Genomic DNA, 22485 nt, shown 5'->3' with positions numbered 1-22485 from the left:
CCTGTTTCAAAGCTATTTAAAGTTAAACACTATATGCACGTTTTATATACACCTATAACTATACTAATAACAGTATTATAGTTGGCAATAAAACAATATTTTTTAAAGTATTATTTGAAAAAAATACTGTTTTATATGACATACCTTGACGTTCCTAAAATAAGGTTTATAATTCTACACAAGAGCGTGAACAATATTGAAAAAAACTGATCTAAGATGGTAGTGAGAAACGCCATGATACCTTTATTACTATTTTTTGGCAAGTAATTATTTCTTATTAACGACCATGCTTCAATTGTATTTTGTGTTTCATGCTTTGTGCAATTACTGCTCTGTCCTACCTACCACTTTTAATATTCATACGTCATATTAAAACTTATCAGCACTCATTTAAATTTTAAAAGAGATCAATGAAATCTTATGAATCCCAATATCTGAAGCGATTAACATTGATTAAATTAATGATGTTGATCACTGATAAGCTAATTAAACTAATCAGCTCTCTACAAAACGTGCATTGTCTTAACATCTTAGCCAAATTGTTGGTTTTATCAGTTACCAGCTCATATTCAAAGACATATCCTGTACCTTTGGTATTTAAGTTTCGAATGTTATTGTAAACATCATTGCACTTCAGTAAAAGCAAAGTCTACATGGGAAACAATAGTTTCTACATGTCTATCCCTAGAATTGGGACGCTGATTTTAAACAAGTTTCATTAATCTGTAGTTAATCTTTAGTTAATTTCTAAACAGCATTGAAAACATTTATTTGTTACTCGTAGTAGATTAGTTAATAAAATGATAATCAACGCTACAAGAGACGTACGAAAATGTTACGATGATTGTTTCTGCGACCCGCTCAACTTTGTACAACCATTTTAATTGACGATTGGTTAAATCAGCCTTTCTGACTTTTAAGGTTAATTTTCACAATAGAAGAATTTGAAAGCTATTTGCAACCGACATCCTAAATAATGATTCAATCAATTAGTCGTTTTTATTTTTGGGAAGGATTTAACGATTTTTATCAAATGTTAGTTGTTTACTTTACCTAGTAGTAGCTTCCGTCTATATCCAATGTACTTATATATTATTGAACATATCGATTCAAAATGTAAGAATGACCTACATAAGCAGTCGACATAAACTTAACAATAGAAAAACAAAAACACTTTAATTTGGGTCTACTAAGGATACTCGAACAGAACCGTCGATTGTATATCGAATCAATCGTATTGATGAATGTTCCGGCGTTACAACATGTATATTATGAAAGGATAGCCTTACCTAATTCAATCAGTCAAATGTTTTAGGTAATAAGTCTTTGTCGGAAAAATGGTGTCAAGGTTGATTTGACGAGCCCACTATTTCGTTACCAAGGTGGTCTCACGAAGTAGAATGTAACAAGGTTAAATTGAATGTATCTTGCAGCCTTAATCAAAAATGGCATGCTAACGCTCAGTGGCATTTCATATCTTCTACAAAAATACGTGAAGCGAAAACTTTGTACTAGATTCTAACCATATTACGAAGGAGAGTGGCATTTATAGTATAGTCAAAATCTTTTTAAGAAAAATAATTTAGTTGTGTCTCTATTACAATAAACACAGATCATATTTCTAATTCGGAATTATTCAAGTCTTTACCCCTGCTGCAGTCCGCAAGGGGACACAAAGGAATAAAAAATTCTATCCGCTCCCCCTGTCGTATCGATCCGATCAAACGTTACTTAAGAGAAAAATTTCATAAATATCTTTGAATAACCAAATCAACTTTGCCAAAATCAATAACTGAAAAGTATTACGAAAATAACTATGGAGTGTCACCTTAAATTAAATTAATATACTGACTGATGATTAGGTTAATGTGCATTGTATCGCAGATAATATCATGCTTCGAAATTAAATTAAAATGTACATTTATCGATACTTAGTATGGTAAAACTGAGGCTTGTGATTGTACGTTTATAGGGTTCAATTTTGAATGCGCGAATCTCATAAACTAATAGTGCAATTGAAAACATTACATTACTAATATTTTATTTCAAAATTTAAGACATATTACTATGCTGGCCGCTTAAAACTTAGAAAGAAATATTAATAATAATTAGAAATATTATAAAACTGAATAGTACATATGATTGAAAGCGCTACCAAGCCGGTTTAAAAAAAAAAATATAGTGTTATATAGTAGGTTTATTGCAGTGGGCAATAGGCCACATTTTGAGTAACAAGACGTGATCGAAACCATACGAAACAACTATAGAAACAACTATAGTAAGTCTCAAAGTTACTCGGAATCCTTCACAATAAAAGCTGCAACGCTGTGGAATGCACTCCCTGACGATATTCGTCGCTCTAAATCCCCTAGCTATTTTCAAAAGCCGTGTTAGGCATCACTATTTGTCATTATAATTTTGTTGTTCGTATATGTGTACTTATATATCTATAGTAAATATATATCTATATATATCTATATATATATATATATATATATTATTGTATTTATAGATATATATATATCTTATTTTATTTATCTCTTTTAATAATTTATTATATTAGTTATTTTTAGTATGTACTTTAGTGTGTAAAATTATGTATTGTTTATTGTAATTGCGATTTCCCGTCTCTCATGTATTATTGTGTACTGTCGTTAAGGTTACCTGGCAGAGATCACTTTTAGTGATAAGGTCGCCTTTTGCTTTTTATTTTTTTAAGTATATTTTTAATTAAATTTAAATAAATAAAGGTATAGTTTTAAATAAGATTGCCAGTTAATATTAAAGTATATTAATAGTACCTGCCTACCTACTAACAATTCTAAACTTGAAACGATGTACCTACATATTAATATTGAGGGAAATTTTATTTATATGCAATAACTTGATTTATGTAGCGAGTAGGTAGGTTCCAATATTGTTATTTAATTTCCTTAAAGGTATACATATTGTAAAATTTGTGTACGGTAAAATTTTTAAGAATTTATGATTACACCATAATAGTATTAAGGCAACTTGCGAATTTTGGTTAATCAATTAATTAATCATAATAATAATAATATTAATTAATAAATAATAATAATAATTAATAAATAATAATAGAAGCTTTCGGTTAGTTGTTGGATCAAGGGTCAGATACAGAAAGCAGTAAGTAGTCTTTGAAACGGCGTGTATTGTGAGGAGGTTCCTCACTCTGGAGCCCTGACCGCCGCCGGTTGCTTGGGCAATCAAAAGCCCCGCAAGCGGAGAGGAGAGTAATAGTGTTGATATTAGTATTATAATTAAGCATTGTTAAGAATTTATAAAACAATAAATAATAAAAAATAATAATAATAAATGATCAAAATAATGCCGTCACCGAACGCCACACAGAGCAAGAGTATTCATATATTATATTTCTTTTTTTACTACAATTATTTTTAAGCGGGGCTCGTCTCATATCGGAACAAGAGAGACGGTTTTATAGGATATACCCACCACGCTGCCCCAATGCTTGAAACTCAATTCCAATTTCCAATCATAATCAACCATAATGCAATTACAAATGCTTCAGAAAACTTGATGTACGTATATGCAGGTGCACAATTTATTTATTTCCGACTTCAATTTAACAAGGGCGCCATCTATTCGACAATACTTCTTATGAAAATTTAATGAAGGGTTGGTATGGTGTCTATGCAGGTGCAACTTTTATTTATTCATCATATCAACCCTCATATCAACTTATTACCGGCATACTATAGGGCTAGTCTCCTCCCACAATCCGAAGGGTTTGAAGCCGCAGTCCACTACGCTACCTCACTACGCACGGCTAGTATGGGCAGGAGACATTTTTCTTCCCGAGAAAGGACAAAATCTTCTTCCACAGTTTTATTAACTCCCCCAGCATTGGGGCACGGATGAATTTAATATCAAAATAATATACGTGTATTTATAAACGGCGGTAAATCGGTTGCTTCGGCATTCAAAAGACCCGCAAGCGGAGAAGTGGATGTTTTTGTTAAAATTTTAAATCGTGTTGTTTTTATATATGTGAGTTAACATTATTCACAATTAAAAAAAAAATGAAAATAAATCTCCTATTTCCTGTTGCTGAATGACACGTGAATTTTTTCCATTGTCTGGGGGATATAATCGGTGGATTCGGTGGATATCATTTTTATCTCCTGCCTTTACTAGATGTTCAGGGTGGGAGGCGGTAGATATGCAAGTGTCACAATTCTTGGAACGTGGAAATTTCTCCGAAACACCAATGTTCAGAAGTGAAAGTTTTGGCCATGGCTAGTTACCACCCTAGCAACAAAGACGTCCCGAGAGAAAACGATTAGGGGAATGTTACGGTAATCCCTAACAGGTTGGCCCGCTACTATCATAGGCTGCATCATCACTTACCACCAGGTGAGATTGTAGTCAAGGGCTAAAATGAAGTCAAATGGAAAAAACTCCATTGATATATTTTTTTTAAATATATGTATAGAAATTGGCTGCAATTACCAATTACAATTATAATTGCCTCACAGTAAAATAAAAACCGCTACACCTCGTAAAATTCTACTTTCAAGAATGAAAAGGTATCTTCGAGACAAACGAGGTGTAGAATTCAGGTAAGAATAAAAGTAAATATGATTTTTGGTACACCTAGAAACACATACAATAAAAACAAAAACGTCATATTGAACTAGTGTACAGTTAGCGGCCTTATCGCCAAAATGCGATCTAAAAAGCGAAGGTGAGTACCTTCGCTTTTAGGTTAGTATCCGGCATTCCAGATATTTGCGATGCGTTTTTAACGAGTCTAAGATTAACAAAATAACGTGGTTTATTCTTGAAACCTACGTAAAAATATGCGGTAGTAGGACACGAGGACGATAGGACGATATTGTTACGTGTATGTTGATTTGATTTGCGACTTGTAATAAATATAGTAGCAACCTACAACGAGCGTTGTAGTATCACTATTGTGTCGTCACCACATCAATATTACACCTGGCACACACGTGTCAACAGTATGCTTTATTTATGTACCTATCTATTTAACTAGCTTATTATGACGGCGACTTGTGATGTCGCGCAAATCAATGATTAGAATAAACCATGGCTCAACTCAAAGGCGTGTGAAGTCAAAAATCCCTATGAGGCCAAGATATTGCATTACAAAGGCTGTAACCCTTCTCATTCTGACAGAAGACCCGTGTCCTGTAGTGGCCTGGTTGATAATTATGATAATCATAAAGCCACTGATTTATCAGCGAGGCCCCAGTAAATAAATAAATATACTACGACAATACACAAATCGCCATCTAGCCCCAAAGTAAGCGTAGCTTGTGTTTTGGGTACTAAGATAGCTGTTGAATATTTTTATGAATATAATACACATAAATACTTATAATATACAGATAAACACCCAGACACTGAAAAGATTTATGTTCATCACACAAACATTTTTTTCCAGTTGTGGGAATCGAACCCACGGCCTCGGACACAGAAAGCAGGGTCGCTGCCCACTGCGCCAACCGGCTGTCCCAGTGAGTTCGACCGATTATTATATGAGTTGTCGGCACCCTTGGCCTATATTATCGATACCTATTAACAATGCCAACTCACATTTCCTCCGTGCGCGTAATATGCTTAAGAACCCTTTTTACTAAGATTAAAGAAAGTTAGACAGTAACGTCCAAAATTACTTTCATATTGAATGCCAGTTTTATTTATTTGCGTAAAGCGTTTGAAATTATCATATTTTCTATCTTATCATCAGATGGTGCAGGGATTTTTCCTTTCAGTTATACAATTAAATTAATAGGCATTGTCTATTCAATTGGAAATATCTGTAATTCTATAGAACCGAATGGCACGGCAATATTAAGTTACCTTGACCTGCTGCCGCAACCTAGACAGTACGGAATATCCAAGTGTTAAAAAAATCCACCAGGATGCGCTGGGGAAAATTGTTATGGTCTTAAATAGTGTTTCGAACGAACTGTATTACATAAGCTAACTACTGACTGCGAACTGCTGATACTAAATTAGGCTGCTGCCTGCAGTAATACGGTTAGCGACGTCAAACGAATTTATCGACAACTTTAGACAATCCCTTACATAAAAATACTAACGTAGTTTGGACATCATGAGAAATGATGATTTACATGATTCCATTACTACATTAATTTTTTTCATTTTTTTTCTTTTTAAATTAAATACATAAATATACTATCCTAATACACACTTCGCCATCTAGCCACAAAGGTAGCTTGGGTTTTGGGTACCAGACTGATGAATATTTATATACTTACTACTTATAATAAACATATAAACACCCAGAAAATTAAAAAACATTCATGTTCATCACACAAACATTTTGCAGTTGTGGGAATCGAACCCGGCATTGGACTCCGAAAGCAGTGTCGCTGTCCACTGCGCCAGTCGGCCGTCAAATATTTGTCTGAGAACCTAATAATTTTCACTTTAGCCTACCGAAGCTAATGTACCCACTTCTTTATTTTTGACTAGATGACCTGTATGTTTGTATGACGACACTCATTCACGATTCTGTGAACATAATTTATTTGTTTCAGAAGTGAGCCAGTTTTACAGATTGCCTATTTATAACCACCCGGAACCCATGTGAAGTTGTATAACTACTTTCGTCACATACCTAACTACCGTTCCATTTATAGTTAGAGCGTGACATTCACGCATTTAAAATAAGATACCATTGTCATTTTTTTTCCTCTATTCAATAGAAACTGCTGCACATACGTAATCGCTTTGTATTTATGTTAAGTTCCCGGGGCAAGAAAGGATGTCTTGCCTCGACAACTTCCTGTAGACCAATCCACGTTCTGTAAGCTATGTACCTATGTCTACCATTTTCGTGGCCTATTTATATGAGTTAAGACGGAAAATGGCTAGACGTAATTATGGCATGTTAGGACATGTTCGAAGGTCGGTACGGGATTATGTAACATACCTACAGTCTTTTGTTACCTATTATATCTGATATAATAATAATAGGTAACAAAAGAGTGTGAACGTTGTGATTATGAACGCGACCGGCAGGCTTTATTTGTGGCATTAAGGAAAATCCAAATTCGAATCTTGAGGAGAAAGTCGGTAACTAGATGGGTTAGTGAGTTTGCGTTTGCACTGTGACTACTTGGCTGCACCATCCTTTCAAGGCCAGAACACAAGTGTAAATAATCAAACGTGTTAAGAACTAGCGGCAATTAGTATTTTTTTTAATAATCTTAATTGTAAACGGTGTTATTAATCTATAGGTATGTTCGCCTCACATACACTCTATTACTGAGCAAACGCACAGATTATACAGGTCGACTTTCTAGTGACTGTCCAAATTGTTTGTAGACATTATATAGGGACTTCCATTAAAAATTCGAATGCACACACGCATTGGCGAATTTTTCAGATTTTTATTGTTTTGTATTGCCACAATCAGCCATCCCATAGACATTTCTATTTCAATTTATAGAGGAGTGTGTTAAGTGATAATGCTGCCTATAACTAGTAGAGCACGCTAGCCTTGAATATGCCTTTTCACTCTAAATTTCACGGTACTTATATTATTTATAGGTTGTGAGGAAAACGGAAGACGATTATATTACGACGAGTATTTTAAACGTTTCCTGTGAATTTTTATTAAGAAGTAGAAAGCGCTTCGTACGTGTCCATAGGATATGAACTACGTACGGTTGCATTTCTTTGCGATTCCTCGTATTCTGAAGGTATAGCGGTGTCAGACGAAAAAAATCCAACAGTTTCAGTTATATAAATATTGTAGAATACCGAGATAGACAAGCATCCTTGCGACGATGCTCAAAACTTTGAGAACACGGGGAATGAGTGTATATGTAAAGATACCTGGATGTCAATGAGTGTAAGGTAAAAATCGCACTTTGAGATAAAAAAAAAATTATAGCTCCTCACAAAAGCATAGCTTAAAGCTGTAAAGGTGTGTAGTGTACAACGCCCCGGCCTCTTACATTGTTCGGAATTCTGTGCTCTTATATTAAAATTTAATAAAACACGCATTGTCCAAAAATATAATAAGAGCTACTACTAAAACACTACTACCTACTTTAATTCTACGCGGGAATATTTCCGTTAGTATAATTATTTATAGCTTTCAACCTCCCGCACCGAGGTCCGCGTGTAATTCGCGCATTTCAAGCGTTCCATTTTCATATTTGTCGCTGTTTAGCTGTGTACACACTTTTTATTTATAAATATTATATTTTGCCTGTTAATTTACATAGAGATTTGACTGTTGAAGATTAAACCTCACAATAAGGCTAGGCCGGCGGATTTGAGCGGCATTTCTGAAAAGAAAGGTCAGCAGCTAATATGTTATATGCGCCCTAAGTCTACACACGCGTTTTTTTCTTGTCACGTAAAACTTTTAAAAATCCACGCTTTTGAGCCACGCGGCCCGAAAGTTCATAATTTCTCAGACTTATACGCCCCGCCGACTGCCACTTCAGCTTCCCGGCTCCTTGAACTATCCCGGTAACACTAGTTCTTATACGGATCTTATCATTTCTAATTCGTTCACTAAGAGATAATCTAAGCATAGCTCTCTCTATCCACCACTGACGTAGGGTGGACTACGCCTCACGACCTTCAGCGCAATGACACTAAACTTAACTGTTTGTCTGCTATTTAGAAATAACTGCCTTTTATAGAGTCACCTAAATCTGTCTTTTTGCTTCTGTAGAAGACAGAACCATCGGACCAAATTTTGGAACTTGCTAGATTTATTTCTATGTTTCTGTTAACTTTCCTAATATATCGAAACACATAAATACTACTCGGACGAAGTCAAGAGTCACAGTTAGTGAGTAATGTAAAAAGTGAAGATCCATTCTCCATTAAGAACAAGAACTTTTGTATTTATTTGAATAAACATATAGCATAGTATTGATATTATGACGTTGAAGTTCGAAGTTATAAGTGTGTTAATATTACTGATTAGGCAGAGATAACATGCTGGTTTGATTGTGTGTAACGTCATAATAGCACCATACGAGTTTTTTGAATATCATTGTGTTACAACGATCACAGTTCAGGTAACAGGTATTGAAACATAGCTTATAAGCTATGTTTCAATAATTTGAATTTTAGGTTTATATTTTATAGAATCTCACATTTCTCCATATCAACTTTATAACCTCGTTGTAACACTTCATCCTTACGTTGCAAACAAGGAACAGACTTTGCATAAGTACCTATACCAACTACTTATTTGTCTTTAACTGTAGTAAATTACGTGCGTTATTGTTAGATTTTTATTTAGTTTTCGATTTCAACATAGAGCGAGTGTTTTTATTGTACCTAAATTATGATTCATCAATTTATTAAATAAATAAATAAAACTATCTCGTATTATATAAAGGCTGATATAAAATAAATTATCTTCAATTCCAAGAAATAAACGTCGCAAGATAATGATTTGTATGTTAAGTGCCTAGAAGGTGTTGTCCTACATAAGAACTAACGTAGCTCATAAACTACGAGAGTTACGAAGGTCATTAGGACCTTTTTTTGCTAAGGATGCACGTACCTATGTTTGTCTGAGGTTTGTCTAATTGTTTCTTCTGTCTGTTTGTAACATTTAAACGTCAAAGTCGAAATCATGATGATTTGCTGAAGTTTCAACAGTTTGTTTGGACGCTAGAAATGGGTTTGAATTGGCGTTTGCTGAGAAATAAGCATACGCTAACGCAATTTGCGCTACACAGTTATTTGTTTTGTTTATTATATTTCAGTGGTTTGCAATAGAGCCAATTTTGTTGTTTTCTTTGTTTCTGAATGTTATTTTTATTTAATTATATATACATATTATATTTATATGTTTGGAATAATTTTTAATATTGTTTTTATTTAATTAATTATGCATTGCCTTATTTTCATTTTAATATGGTATATTATACACGTGTCTCAATGAACGCAGGACAACGAGCTGTTTCTAGTCTTCCTTGTTATTATTTAATTTAATCAATTTTTACCTTTTTTTTTGCTACTTATTGCAGAGAATATCTTCGTCCCACAGGATATAGAAAATGTTTTGAAGCATAAATCCCGCGCTAAACAGCCAACCAACACGAGAATAACTAACAGATATGGAAAACATTCTATCCTGGTTTTTAAATTTCAGGGCAATTTGCATATTTCGTTTCAAACCTTAAACATTGAACCAATTTTGCTGATATTTGGAAAAAGGGAAATCGGAATGTTATGTTACTTGTAGCCAGCACTGCGACATTCATAAACAGAGGATGGTACTTATGATGCTATGATTATAATCCACAATCAGCTGACTGACATCTGTTTTCCCCTAGCTACTATCAAATTTTTTATATGAATCACTATTGATACGGTTTCGGTGCAAATAATGAATGCGGGTTTCCCCACATCGCCATCATCTTTCGAGGATACAGATTACGGTTAAAGTGACGCAATCGGCCGGCAGTGTTGCCGTATGACGCGTCATCAGACGAGCCAAAGTCTACTCACGAGTTACAACACATCGCACGAATACGGTCGGAACAAACAGATTTATAATGTTAAATTTTAGAAAAGCGTTCTGTGTTTGGAGAGGACTATAAAATTCTCTCCAAACACAGAAGTCATTTTTTACCATTTTTAATCGATTTACAGTAATAAATTAGAGCAATGGTAGATATTCTTTTTTAAAAAATATAGTTATATAGATAGAGAAAGATGCTGTTTCGAATATCGTCGGTAATGGCCAACTTTTGTTATATTTTACCCGATTGAAAATTGCATTTTACGTACAGGTAGAGGTTTGAGAAGAAAAAATAGTCTTCTTTTTTTTAATTCGCCAGGAACTTCGCCATCTTTCGCACGTTTCAAAATCTTCGAAAAGTAAAAACATTATGTACCAAACTTGATTTGTGAAAAACTTCAATAGGATAACTAAATATGATTAATTCTTCTGTTAACAGTTATTTGCTATTAGTTAACTTGTAAAGCAATTTTTACGTGACGACACATAAAATAGACCTACTCAGCAGATAGCAGACACAAATTGAGCGAGTGATATTTATAAGATTTCACTCTTCCATGGTTTCTGATTCATGAACTCGATGTTCATTCATGATTACCTAATTCAGATGACTATTTATTTCTAAGCGTATTCAGTGAGAATGTAGCACTTTTAGAAACTTCATCTCAGCGTGATAAGATATACGATTAAATCAACTTATTTATGAAAATAATCGTGAGAATACGTTATAGACTCTCACAATAAATAACTCGTGTTGTGGTTAAGTTTAAATTACAACACTCGGCAATACCTTCTAAGAACAGTGGAGTTGACGCTATATAGGCAAAGATCTTCACAAAAAAAATATCAAATTTTTGTTATTTGGTTGCTTAATTCCTACAGTACAGAAGATGTTAATAAGCGACAAAAACCCCTTAATTATTTAACAAAAAAAAAATCGCGTGCTCTAAAGTAACTACTTAAAAAAATATATATATACATTCGCAGCGTTATTGTCCCGTTCTGAGTTGTGACTCAGTTAAATTTAGATATCCTTTTAATTACTTAGATATATATTTCAATAACGTTTGATGACGATTGACCACTTCGCTTGTTAACCGACATGAGCGATTGCTGATTGTGTGAGGAAATCGTATTCTTTAGAGAGCATAAACCCAGAGGTCCCATGGTTTAACATAACAAAGACATGAGATAGTACTGATGATATAAATTTACAAGCGGTAAGTTGCACCAGGTGGTAAACCATGGTATAGGTTTGTGGCATAGTTGAAACTAAATACCGAGTACCTATTACAGGATCTGTACCTGTATACTTAAATATTACTACTTATTCAGACGAATGGTTAAAACTATAAACTTTAGATAGTCGGTCGAAGTGCGAACATGAGTGCCAAGTGTGTAATTTTGGAACTTTTTTTGATATGGAATCGAAGCAGCGCCTTCTACTTCCAATATTGGGATACAAAATTGTCACTAGATGGCTGACTTTGAGAATCCATACTAAACGTTGTACACTTTCACGTGATCGGATAAGTATCCGTAGGTAGAAAATCTTATTCCCGAGTCCCTTTTCAATGTCTGTCAAAAATTATAATATTTTTTTACACACAACGCCTTCATCGTCAAATGACAAAGTATAGTTACATACCTAGTTGACATATTGGATGACCTTTATGAATATAATCATTTGGTATTTATGAAATCTATGCCAATATAGGAACTTAATTTTATAAAGTCGGAGAATTTGCATGACCGTTGAAACATTTACGAGCTTATCTCAGGTAAAAACCAGTCCAATTCAAAAACATTTTTGCGATAGTCAGGTAGCTTAAAGGGACAGGCCATAGTTGTTTTAATTTTAAGCAGGAGAAATCGAGCGGCACAACTAGTCCGATCAAACGTTTACGAGTTTGAAAATAAGAACTCACAACGCATTTATCTCGAAAACTATAAGTCGGATTTGAAAATTATTGAAAGCGTAAGAGCGTTCCTTTTAACGAAAAATCAAAGTCGATAGCAAAGGAACAGATACTAGAAAAAACCGCATCCCTTTTTTCAGTTTGAAACCACAATCTGTTCGTTTGGAACATTAATATTCATTTCTCAGGTGAGTTGGGTTATAATTAAAGTATAATATCTTATCGATAAACTGTCTTAGTTTCCTATCATCCCTAACTTTGAAATTGACCTTGATATCACACTTAAGATCGATGTTTCTTATCGTACAACATACATTTTTATTTTTTTAAGTCACGGTAAATCATTTGGTTACGACAAAGCAAGTCCATTGATTTGCGTTGTCGTAACCCAGGCCTGGCACACGGTAACACGAATATATTGCCATTAAATATTTAAAAACAATTAGTGAACCTGACCAATCATACATGCTTTATTTAACTCAATTTAACAATTTAAGATGGCAGTCAAAACAAAAAATGGCACTTCGCATAGCAAATAATAAACACACCAAGCAACTTAATTTAAGCATAATCGTCCGAGTTTCAACCGGACAATTTCACTACAAATAGAAAGTGGTGATGTACAGGACAATAGAAAGTTGATCATGACAAATTATAATGTATTCGCAAAGCACTCATATGATTTTTTTTATAAAAAATTATAGGTGGCACCTATCTAAGAGTGGGTAGGTAAGTAATGGCGTACAGTTCTTTAACAACTCGTATTGCATGCGAAAGAATGTTTTGTGTTCTTATTTACTAATAAATTCGGTCTTGTTTGTGATTTAACCAATTAGAAGCAAAACCATAGCTGAGAAATTCATAACAATCAAAGAAAATAAAAACAAATGTGGTTGGTATCAGAACATTTTAAATGATTAACTATCGACTACCTGTTTTATAGACACACATGATGAAAGAGCTTTGTATTGTGCGTAGGATAAATTCCTACAGAAATCGGTACCTAACTGTTTGGTATAAATCGATTTAAGTAAGTATATAAAGTTAAGTTAACGATTCATTATCAAAAGCATATGTAATTCTTGTAATTTTCTTTAGTTTCATGTGACGATAGTCACGCCAAGCTGTCCAAATTGATATCATGTGCATTGTGACGTATCTTGAATTACGTATTCAACCTGTAGAGCGAGGTTAAATCTAACTCCTTAGCAACAGCGTGCCAGCGTGCTAATTAAATACAGAGAGAAAATAATATTGTAATGAAATTGGTACACGTAATATTATTATTAAATACGCACTTTTTTCTACTACTAGCTACAAGTTACGAACACAACTAATTCCACAAATAGATAAGATGATGAGTGCCTTGAAATCGTTCCAAATTATTTGCAAGAAATAAAACGGTTACGTTATTAAAACGTGAACTACAACAATAATTTACCTTAAGTATCCATTCGAGGACGTCATTGTATTCATCCATGATCGTGACGATTATAGAACAAGATGGCTCGAGATCTCAATGAAGTCTAAAGCTAAACTGGTATCGGGATAGTAGTACATCTGGCTGAGATAACCCGGAACTACATCGCATTTACCTTTGCCAAACACCGACGAAACACGTCCAGAAAATCCTCGAAGACATCGCCGGTCGGAACCGTGGTTTCTTCCAACTCCATAGACATTTTTAGTGTATACTTAACAACTATTTTAGTAACTTTAATATATATATGTAAAATAATAAAAACTAAATCACAGATGAATTTCTTCTTTGGAACTATACTATCAGATCAAATTTTTAATACTTTAGTTAGATTGCAGTTTAGCGAGGCGCGGCGTAACATCGAGCACGCGTATATTCACGCGAACACGCGTTTCCTCACTAACTATAGAGGAAAGACTGACTAAAGTGATTGTAGTCCGTTCGCCCGACATACGAGATCCGCTTCGAAACGGTTGTAAGCGCCCAGCGGCAGACAACCATACCGTCACCGAAAATTACAAAGACTGGATATTTCGCACAGTTATCAACGAAACGTGGCATTTGATAAAAACGTGTACGCCAAGGTTAACGGACAAGTTCAAAGGGGCTCGGCAGGGAAAACGATGCATTGGGAAATCGTTAATCGTTGTTGAACTGTAGCCATAGCAACTGATATTTTATATGTGTGACTCGACTAGCAAATATAACGTGGTTGAATATTGAATAAATTAACACTAAATATAGCTTAACCCATATATTATGTTTTTCGGATCATGTCTTGGCCATCCAAGACATTAGCCGGTCTTTGTCGCCCTAATAAACACCCTCTCCTGCTGCCTGCGTCAAAGTTTTGTAGCTTTTCCTTTGATCCTGTGAACTTCGAACGCGATAAGATGCCTTGCGTTTAGTTATAGAAAATTTGGTGGCCGTAACCAAAAAAGATGATGGAGTTCATTCTATTGCAGTCAGCAGATTCGGATTCGGAGTCAAGAAGGGTACTCCTTGCGAGGCCATGTGCATGATGCTACGTAATTTCATGCGATTACGACGTCTTTATAAAAATGGATGCGGGTAACACATTAAACTAAGCCATAAGGCATAACTGCCTTTTGTAGCCTACTTTTTAAGGTTCCTCTTGTAATGTCCATTCTTTTTGTGGTCTACAAATATAGTTTATAAATAAATTAGCTCGATAAAGAAAATTAACGAAACGAGACCAATTGTTTAGTGTTCAAAATTATATTCATAGGTAGGTTGGCAAAAGGGTGACCCATTTAACTAACGACTTGAGGCCAATGCCTAAATATGTAACGCCTATTCAAAGGAGATTCCTAGGCATATATCAGCCATTCACAAATAGTTGGTGAACCGTTTTTTTTTTAAATGAAACTCGCTTAAATCATTATGTATTCAATATAAGTGATGCCTAAGTTTAGTGTAAAAATAAAAAACTTTATAGATGAAAAATATAGTAAAACGAAAGTCTTAATTCCAATAATTTCCAGGGCAAGGAAATGTATTATCGTAAGTATTAAGGCTTTTTACCTTACAAAATGAGGGTAAAACCTAGTCTCTCAATGTTCGCAGATTTTCCTGAGCTCAACATTTGAAAATTAGGAACGTATCAACAATGTCTTAATATTGTAATACAAGATATAATATTGTATTACAACACGGTTGCATTTAAATCGCGCGATTTGTTTAGTAATAAATTGATATAAATAATCTACACATTTATACCTACTGATAAAAAGAAAGTAAAAGTTAATGCTGACTGGTTTCTGAGAAGGTATGTATTACATTATTCTTTAGGTTCAGAAGGAACTCGCATGGTAGAATTCAGTTGACTCCGGAAAAGCTTAAAAGGAGTCTATTTTACGTGATTACTCCAGCCGGGTAAGATAAAATGTTTTCCTCAGTGCGGACTTTTGGCTTGATGGCATAGTTTACCCACAGAATTAAGAACATATAGAATCCTCATTTAGCCCTTATTGCATGCAGTGCTTTGTATCCAAAGAGAGTGATAACGCCCAGCTCACTTCACACCCGCGAAATGATGCTATCTCACAAAAATTTTCACTTTATACTCTGTAACAATCTGCCTGATGAAATCCGTGGAAGTAGTTCCCTTCCGATATTTAAGAGTCGTCTGAAGTACTACTACTACTTGAAGTAGATTCTTTATATATTTTTTTTTAAATCTACTTATATATATTATGTTTGTTATATATTTATATTTATTATGTATATTTTCTATTTATATATTAGGTATGTATATTTTATATTTATATATTACGTATATTTATTTAATTTATATATGTATTTGTATTTTTACATTTTGGTACTTATGTATAATGTATATCTATTAACACTCTTGGCACTATCCCGTTCTCTTGCTGTAAGTCCTATCTACAAAGGTTGCCTGTAAGAGATTGCTTGCAGCAATAAGGCCGCCTTTGCATGTCTACATTGTGTACTGTATACTCCTTACTGTTTCTTTTCCGTGAAATAAAGTGTTTCTTCTTCTTTTCCCATTTTCCCCATTTCATGGCAAACGTTTAGTATATGACAGGTTAAATAATTACTGTCAACTAAAGTAGAGTGATTTTTTATGCTTCAATGTGTTTTCTTATATCGTCCTATTAGTTGTAAATTACAGTATGATAAATCCAAGTGTCATCGTAAAGTCAAATTGCCTAACATTAACCTGTTTTTTATGGCACAATCAAAGTAGGTAGTTGTTACCTCTATATCAGCACGTCTAAAAAAACAGTATTATTACTGGTAATACAGTACTGGTATTTCCAAAGCATGCAGCATGCAGCGTTACAAAACAATCTACTATTAAAAATTCACTTAACGCAGTAACAACTGGATTATTTAGTATAGTTTCATTAAAATATTTCGATCTGAAAAGCGTTTCTTTTGATATTATCTTCTAAGGGTTCTGTACCTAACGGGTTAATCAAATGTACCCTGAATTTTTTGTTATTTCGTTGAAATTTTCACAGATATTGTATTTCTGTTTTCGCTATAACAACAAAAACTATAATAATATAATAAAATAAACGCATTAGATAGTACCCGACAAAAACAATGACTAGATCCACGTTACAAATCGACGGTATCTACGCAGAATGATCATGATTCAGCAATAATTTCTAAATGAACTGTCACTTATTTTACAAAAGGGTCATCCTTAGAAATGTTTTGCAATAAATACTATTTTGTGTTGTTAAATAAACAGAGTTTATACTGGAATATAGTTAGAAAAAGTAATAACAATGTAAGTAGTTTTACTTTAACGTTTAAAGTTTTGGTGGCGCCAGTCTCTTTCACATGAAACTGATTTAGATTTTTTGATGCAAGTAGTTTTGAATTGATCCATCTTGATGGCTTATAAATTCGATCTACAATTTTAGGTTATAGTTTTCTTTTCACTGATAATAATTTTAGTCGCTAATAATATTTTCATAAAAAAGTGGTACCTATCTAGCTTATTGTACACATTATTATCAAGTCCAATGTAATTATTCTACGTAATTTATATAAAATAATATATCAATAATTGCGTAAAATACATAGGTAGGTACATTGGACTGTGATAAAATATATTATCATTAGACTTTAATCATTATGTTTTGGCAGTGACAATAGGTACATATCTCGAAAATGTTTGAACTAGCTTATTGTAATAATTACTAGTTGCTGCCCGCAACTTCGTCTGGACTTATTTAATTTTTTTTTAATTCTGGTGGGCACAAACTGTTTCGTGCACAGATTATTCATGCTTGTCCACCAATCCGCACTGGCCCAGCGTGGTGGATTAAGGCCTTCACTCCTCATCGTGGGAGGAGACCCGTGCCCTGTAGTGGGCCAATAATGGGTCGATAAAATGATTCATGCTTGAGAATTTTTGGTTACAGAAATTCGAATGCCCCACACGCTGCGATAGGAAAACCACCGTTACAGAGGGTAGTTTAACTAAGAACTATAGTAACTTCTTCATACAAAATGTGTCAAGTTTCAAATCCGTGTCCAAAATTTAAAATTTAAAACCCATGGGTTTCAATATTGTGTACAGTAATTTACTAGTCCAGCCCTTGAATTTGATACCCATTTTGAGGGAGTTGTAAAAAAAAATATAATTCGCCATTTTGTGGTGGTGGCATTCTTGGACCGCTTTTCATTAAATAAAGCTAAGAACACAAACACAGACATTTGAAAATTAAAATTCCCCGTAGTTTTTTCCTCGGGGATTAGAAACATGTTGGAGATGTTTGACCTTGCCTCGTCCATGCTAGGGTTTATAAAAATTTGAAAATTTGATTAGGTACTTTTGTTAATTTTGTCATTTTGGGGGCCAAGTCTTACGAGACCGTTAGTTAGTGAGGGACTAGATGCTAGGTGAGAGGGTCAAAGCGTCCAACGCGCGGCACGCGTTAACAGACAAATAGTAAATAAAAACAAACACATGCAAATGGAAAATAACCTATCAAAGGTACAGTGATACTAAAACAGAATAAAATTTTCCGCAAACATTCGTATTTACAACGACGCGACGTAGCCCCACAGCTTATCTTTAATTATCACTAGTTATTCCATCAAGGGAATTTGTTTGTGACACTCGTGTCGATATGTCACAGACAGACCTGTCTATTATCTATGCATTGTTCGATAAATATTTATCTTATGCTTTATTCCTTGCTATATTATATTCTAAATGCGAAAGTTTGTGCTTTTTTGTGCCTGAGGGTAATTTATGATACGGCCGAAGATCATGCCTTAAGATTCCTATTCAGTCGAGGAAAGCAAAAGCCGGAAGGGCATTCAATATTTAATTTTTTTTTTTTTAACATGCATTTATTTTAATTGGATTTAATTATTTTTTTTACTGATGTACTTGAACTGAACTGATGCAAATTTTTATGGGTAAAGCCTGAAATAAATGATTATTATTATTACTATTCTATCATTCATTGATTTTCATTTTTTTTAATCTTAACAATGCTTACAAAAACAAAAAACACTATTAAAAATTAATAAGAAAAAAAAATAATATTATTATTATTAATATATAATATAATTGCGTTGCGCTTTGTACGAATCTATGGGATATCATCCATGTAACGGTTTGGATCCTTACGATGCCTCGCAGTTCGATGATAGAAAAGTTTTTGTCTAGTGGGAGGATTTGGCCGTGGCTGCCAGCCTACCGACAAAGCCTTTACAACTAAGCGATTAAGCGTTCCGGAAACCGAATATGGGCTTAAGATAAAAGCCATTCTCCTTGTTAGGTTTAGACTCTTATATTCTTATACTGCATTATTACTTACTGCCCGGTATGAAAAATATAATAGAATATCGAAAGACAGGCCACTTTTTAACGGTGTTTTAAACTTTAGTCTACTAACTATTGACTCGTCACCAATGAGTCTCCTTGTACGGTGATCCTCAGGATCTTTAGTATCGAGCTGGTACTTAGCAGAGCAAGAGAGAGAGGAAGTTGGTTTGCCCTAAGTTCACGAAGTAACATTTAAATGAATCAATTTGGTTTTTTGCATAGATGTAGCTTAACTCTTACGGGCTGGAGAGTGATATAAAAGATATTTGTGATTCAGAAAAGTTTAAGGTTTCATATAAAGCTTAGTTCTGATATTACATAAAATACTAATTATTTCCAATACCCCCAAATTCATCACAATACTATAAACTAATAAACTAATATTATAAATGTGAATGTTAGTTTGTTTGTTACGCTTTCACGCAAAAACTACTAAACCGATCATCACGGAACTTTGTAAACATCATGCATCATAGAAGTACTAAATATGATGCTTTTTATCCCGAAATTAAGCTCAGTTCTTTTGGGAGAGGGGACGAAAGTGTTTGACGATTTTAAACTATAACGCCGTCAAATGATAACCGATTTAAATAAATACTTTTGTACTTTAGAGGTTATAATATCAGTTTATTTTTGCCCAAATTTCGTGTAGATCTGATGAATGTTATTGGAGATAGAGGACAGAACTCCTCAGCGGACGGCAGCGAACCCGTCTTTTAAGGCTAAGCTATCCTAAATACATAAAGTGCTGCCACATTTATGAGGCCCTCAGTGCTAGGACTTCGATTCTTCCTTCAACGATCACTATTCTTTGTAAGTGATAGGAGGAGCTGAGACTGATTACAGTTAGTTTTAGTTATTGTTTATTATGTGAATTGAATTTATTTTTAAAAACTACACCAGTTCTTTTTTTTATATAACAATACACAACCTAATATTTCAGTAGACTTACACCTAAATTGAATGCCACATGTCTTTCGAAAAACAAAAACAAACGCAGAAGAAGTCGCGGGCAACAGCTAGTATTAGAATATAAATGCGGTAATAATACATACTAGCTGACCCGTGCAAGTTCGTTGCACCAAATCGTTTATTACCGGAAAACACAAATAAAAATGAATCCTAGCTAGATTGATTTATCGCCCCTGAAACCCCCTGTATACTAATTTTTATGAAAATCGTTGGAGCCGATTCCGAGATTCCAATTATATATATACAAGAATTGCTCGTTTAAAGATATAAGATTAGGTATAAATGCGGAAATGAGTTTGTAAGTATGTCCTTCTTTCACATTTATGACATTAACGGAGACGGTAAGTACTCAAACATGACTACTATTCATGTTTAAGTACTTACCTACCGAATAGTACTAGCAGACCGATCTAGTCTAGTTTATTACATAAATTGTTATACCTATCTCACTATAGACTATATAGTTATTGTTCGAGGATTATCTTGTACCTGCTATCTCAAACGATAAATGTTATGTGAGCAGTGTTTATCTTATCTAAATCACATCACACACCTGATGGCCAGTGGAGTGCACGGGATTTACAACTAGGGTTCAGATCAATACAATCAAAAGACCACCCCACCAGGTTTAAAATCGATTAAAGAAAAATTTGAAGCCAACGGACCAATGAAGCAGATTACAGTTTGTTGTAGTAAGTATCGTGACTAGTGAAGGCTTCGCTTCTCTTTCTGGGGGACCGAGTTCGATCCCGGGGGCTTTCACTGTTCGGAGTTATGTGAGCATTTAAATATCACTTTATGGTCACCTTTAACGGTGACCAAGTAAGGCGCCCTTAAGACTTCTCCATAAGTGTACCAATCCGCACTTAGCCACCGTGGTGGACTGCGGCCTAAACCCTTCTCATTCTAAGAGACCTGTGCCCTGTAGTAAGCAGGTAATGGGTTCAAAATGATGATAATGACCGTGACTACAGCAGAAATGCTTTAACCATAAATTCGAGAAAATAATAGAAAATTCTTAACGAAGACTCTTGGCAGGGTTACTGATGCGTGCGTCACGGACTACCCTACAAAAAAAAAGAAAACCCACATCAGAAAGTTTTATTTATTTAACTACTAGCTGTTGCCCGCGACTTCGTCTGCGTTTGATTTTGTTTTTTGATGTGGCATTCAATTTAGCTGTAGTTCTAAAAAAAAATTAAAGTACTCAGTATCGCTAAGCCTTAGATGAGGGGTTTGCTGCTGTCCGCTGAGAGGTTTTGTCCTCCAATCTTCAACCATATTCATCAGATCTACACAAAGTTTGGGCAAAATTTAACACATATTATAACCTTTATAGTACAAAAATAACTATTTAAATCGGTTATAATTTGTCGGAGTTATGGTGTAAAACGTTACTTTAATCCCCTCTCCCAAAGGAACCGCGCTTAATGACGGGATAAAAAGTATCCTATATTACTTTTAACACTTCCAAGAATATGTGTACAAAGTTTCATGAGGATCGTTTAAGTGGTTTTTGCGTGAAAGCCTAACAAACAAACTTACTTTTACATTTATAATATTAGTAAAGTAAGGATAGAAGCAACGTAATCTTTCCCAGTGAGATAATGTGTTATTTTATTGACTAATATCTATTCCGTAAGATGTTTATTGTTTACGCTATCTAGTGACGACTAGTCAAAGGTGGCTAGTCATTAACCGCAAATACAGTTGTAAATTTTTAATACCAATTTAATTAATCAAATTTGTTCGAAAAAAAGGAAAATTCATCTGTAAACCATTATTTTTATTTTAACATTATATATAGAACGTACTATAATAAAGAAACATATACAGGGTTAAATAACCAAATAGCAGAAAGCTCTTGGCCTTGTATTTTCTATTATTATAACTAACAACTATTTTTCTACGACTTTTCAAAATTAAGTATTAATTTATTTTATGGAAAAAAATATATAAATTATGTTATATCTGTACAGTGACATTACACTGTGAAACCAAATGCATTTCATTGGACAACGTCGCATAGTCGGGTCATGGACCGCAAAATGGAGTCGTGATACGCGCGCTGTTGTCGAAGTTATATTACAGAGTAGTAACAAGTATAGTATCTATGTAAACTATTTCACAAACTATCGAGTTTAAAAAAGTTTCAGAACCAAAGTTGTTAGTATAAATGTAAACAACTATAGGCCGAGGGCTTTCTTGTATTATTTATTTAATCCTG

The 22485-nt window shown here is 34.1% G+C and overlaps 1 protein-coding gene across 3 annotated transcripts in view; it reads right to left on the bottom strand.

The window, feature by feature from the left end:
• The window catches only part of LOC120636364 (calcium-binding mitochondrial carrier protein SCaMC-2), a 52236-nt gene that overhangs the window by 7682 nt on the left and 22069 nt on the right, over window positions 1-22485 (bottom strand). The window contains exon 1 of one of the 3 annotated variants that reach the window (XM_039907814.1): window positions 14058-14389. The exons of 1 other annotated variant lie outside the window; for it this stretch is intronic. In XM_039907814.1, coding sequence (XP_039763748.1) covers window positions 14058-14144 — 87 coding nt within the window. In that variant the 5' untranslated portion in view covers window positions 14145-14389. Of the gene's footprint in view, window positions 1-13903; window positions 14009-14057; window positions 14390-22485 lie in introns of those variants that run through there. One more of the 3 variants, XM_039907815.1, reaches the window with a different exon arrangement.

The sequence above is a fragment of the Pararge aegeria genome, chromosome Z (assembly GCF_905163445.1).
Source record: "Pararge aegeria chromosome Z, ilParAegt1.1, whole genome shotgun sequence".
NCBI lineage: Eukaryota > Metazoa > Arthropoda > Insecta > Lepidoptera > Nymphalidae > Pararge > Pararge aegeria.
This window is presented reverse-complemented; position numbering and strand designations above follow the sequence as displayed.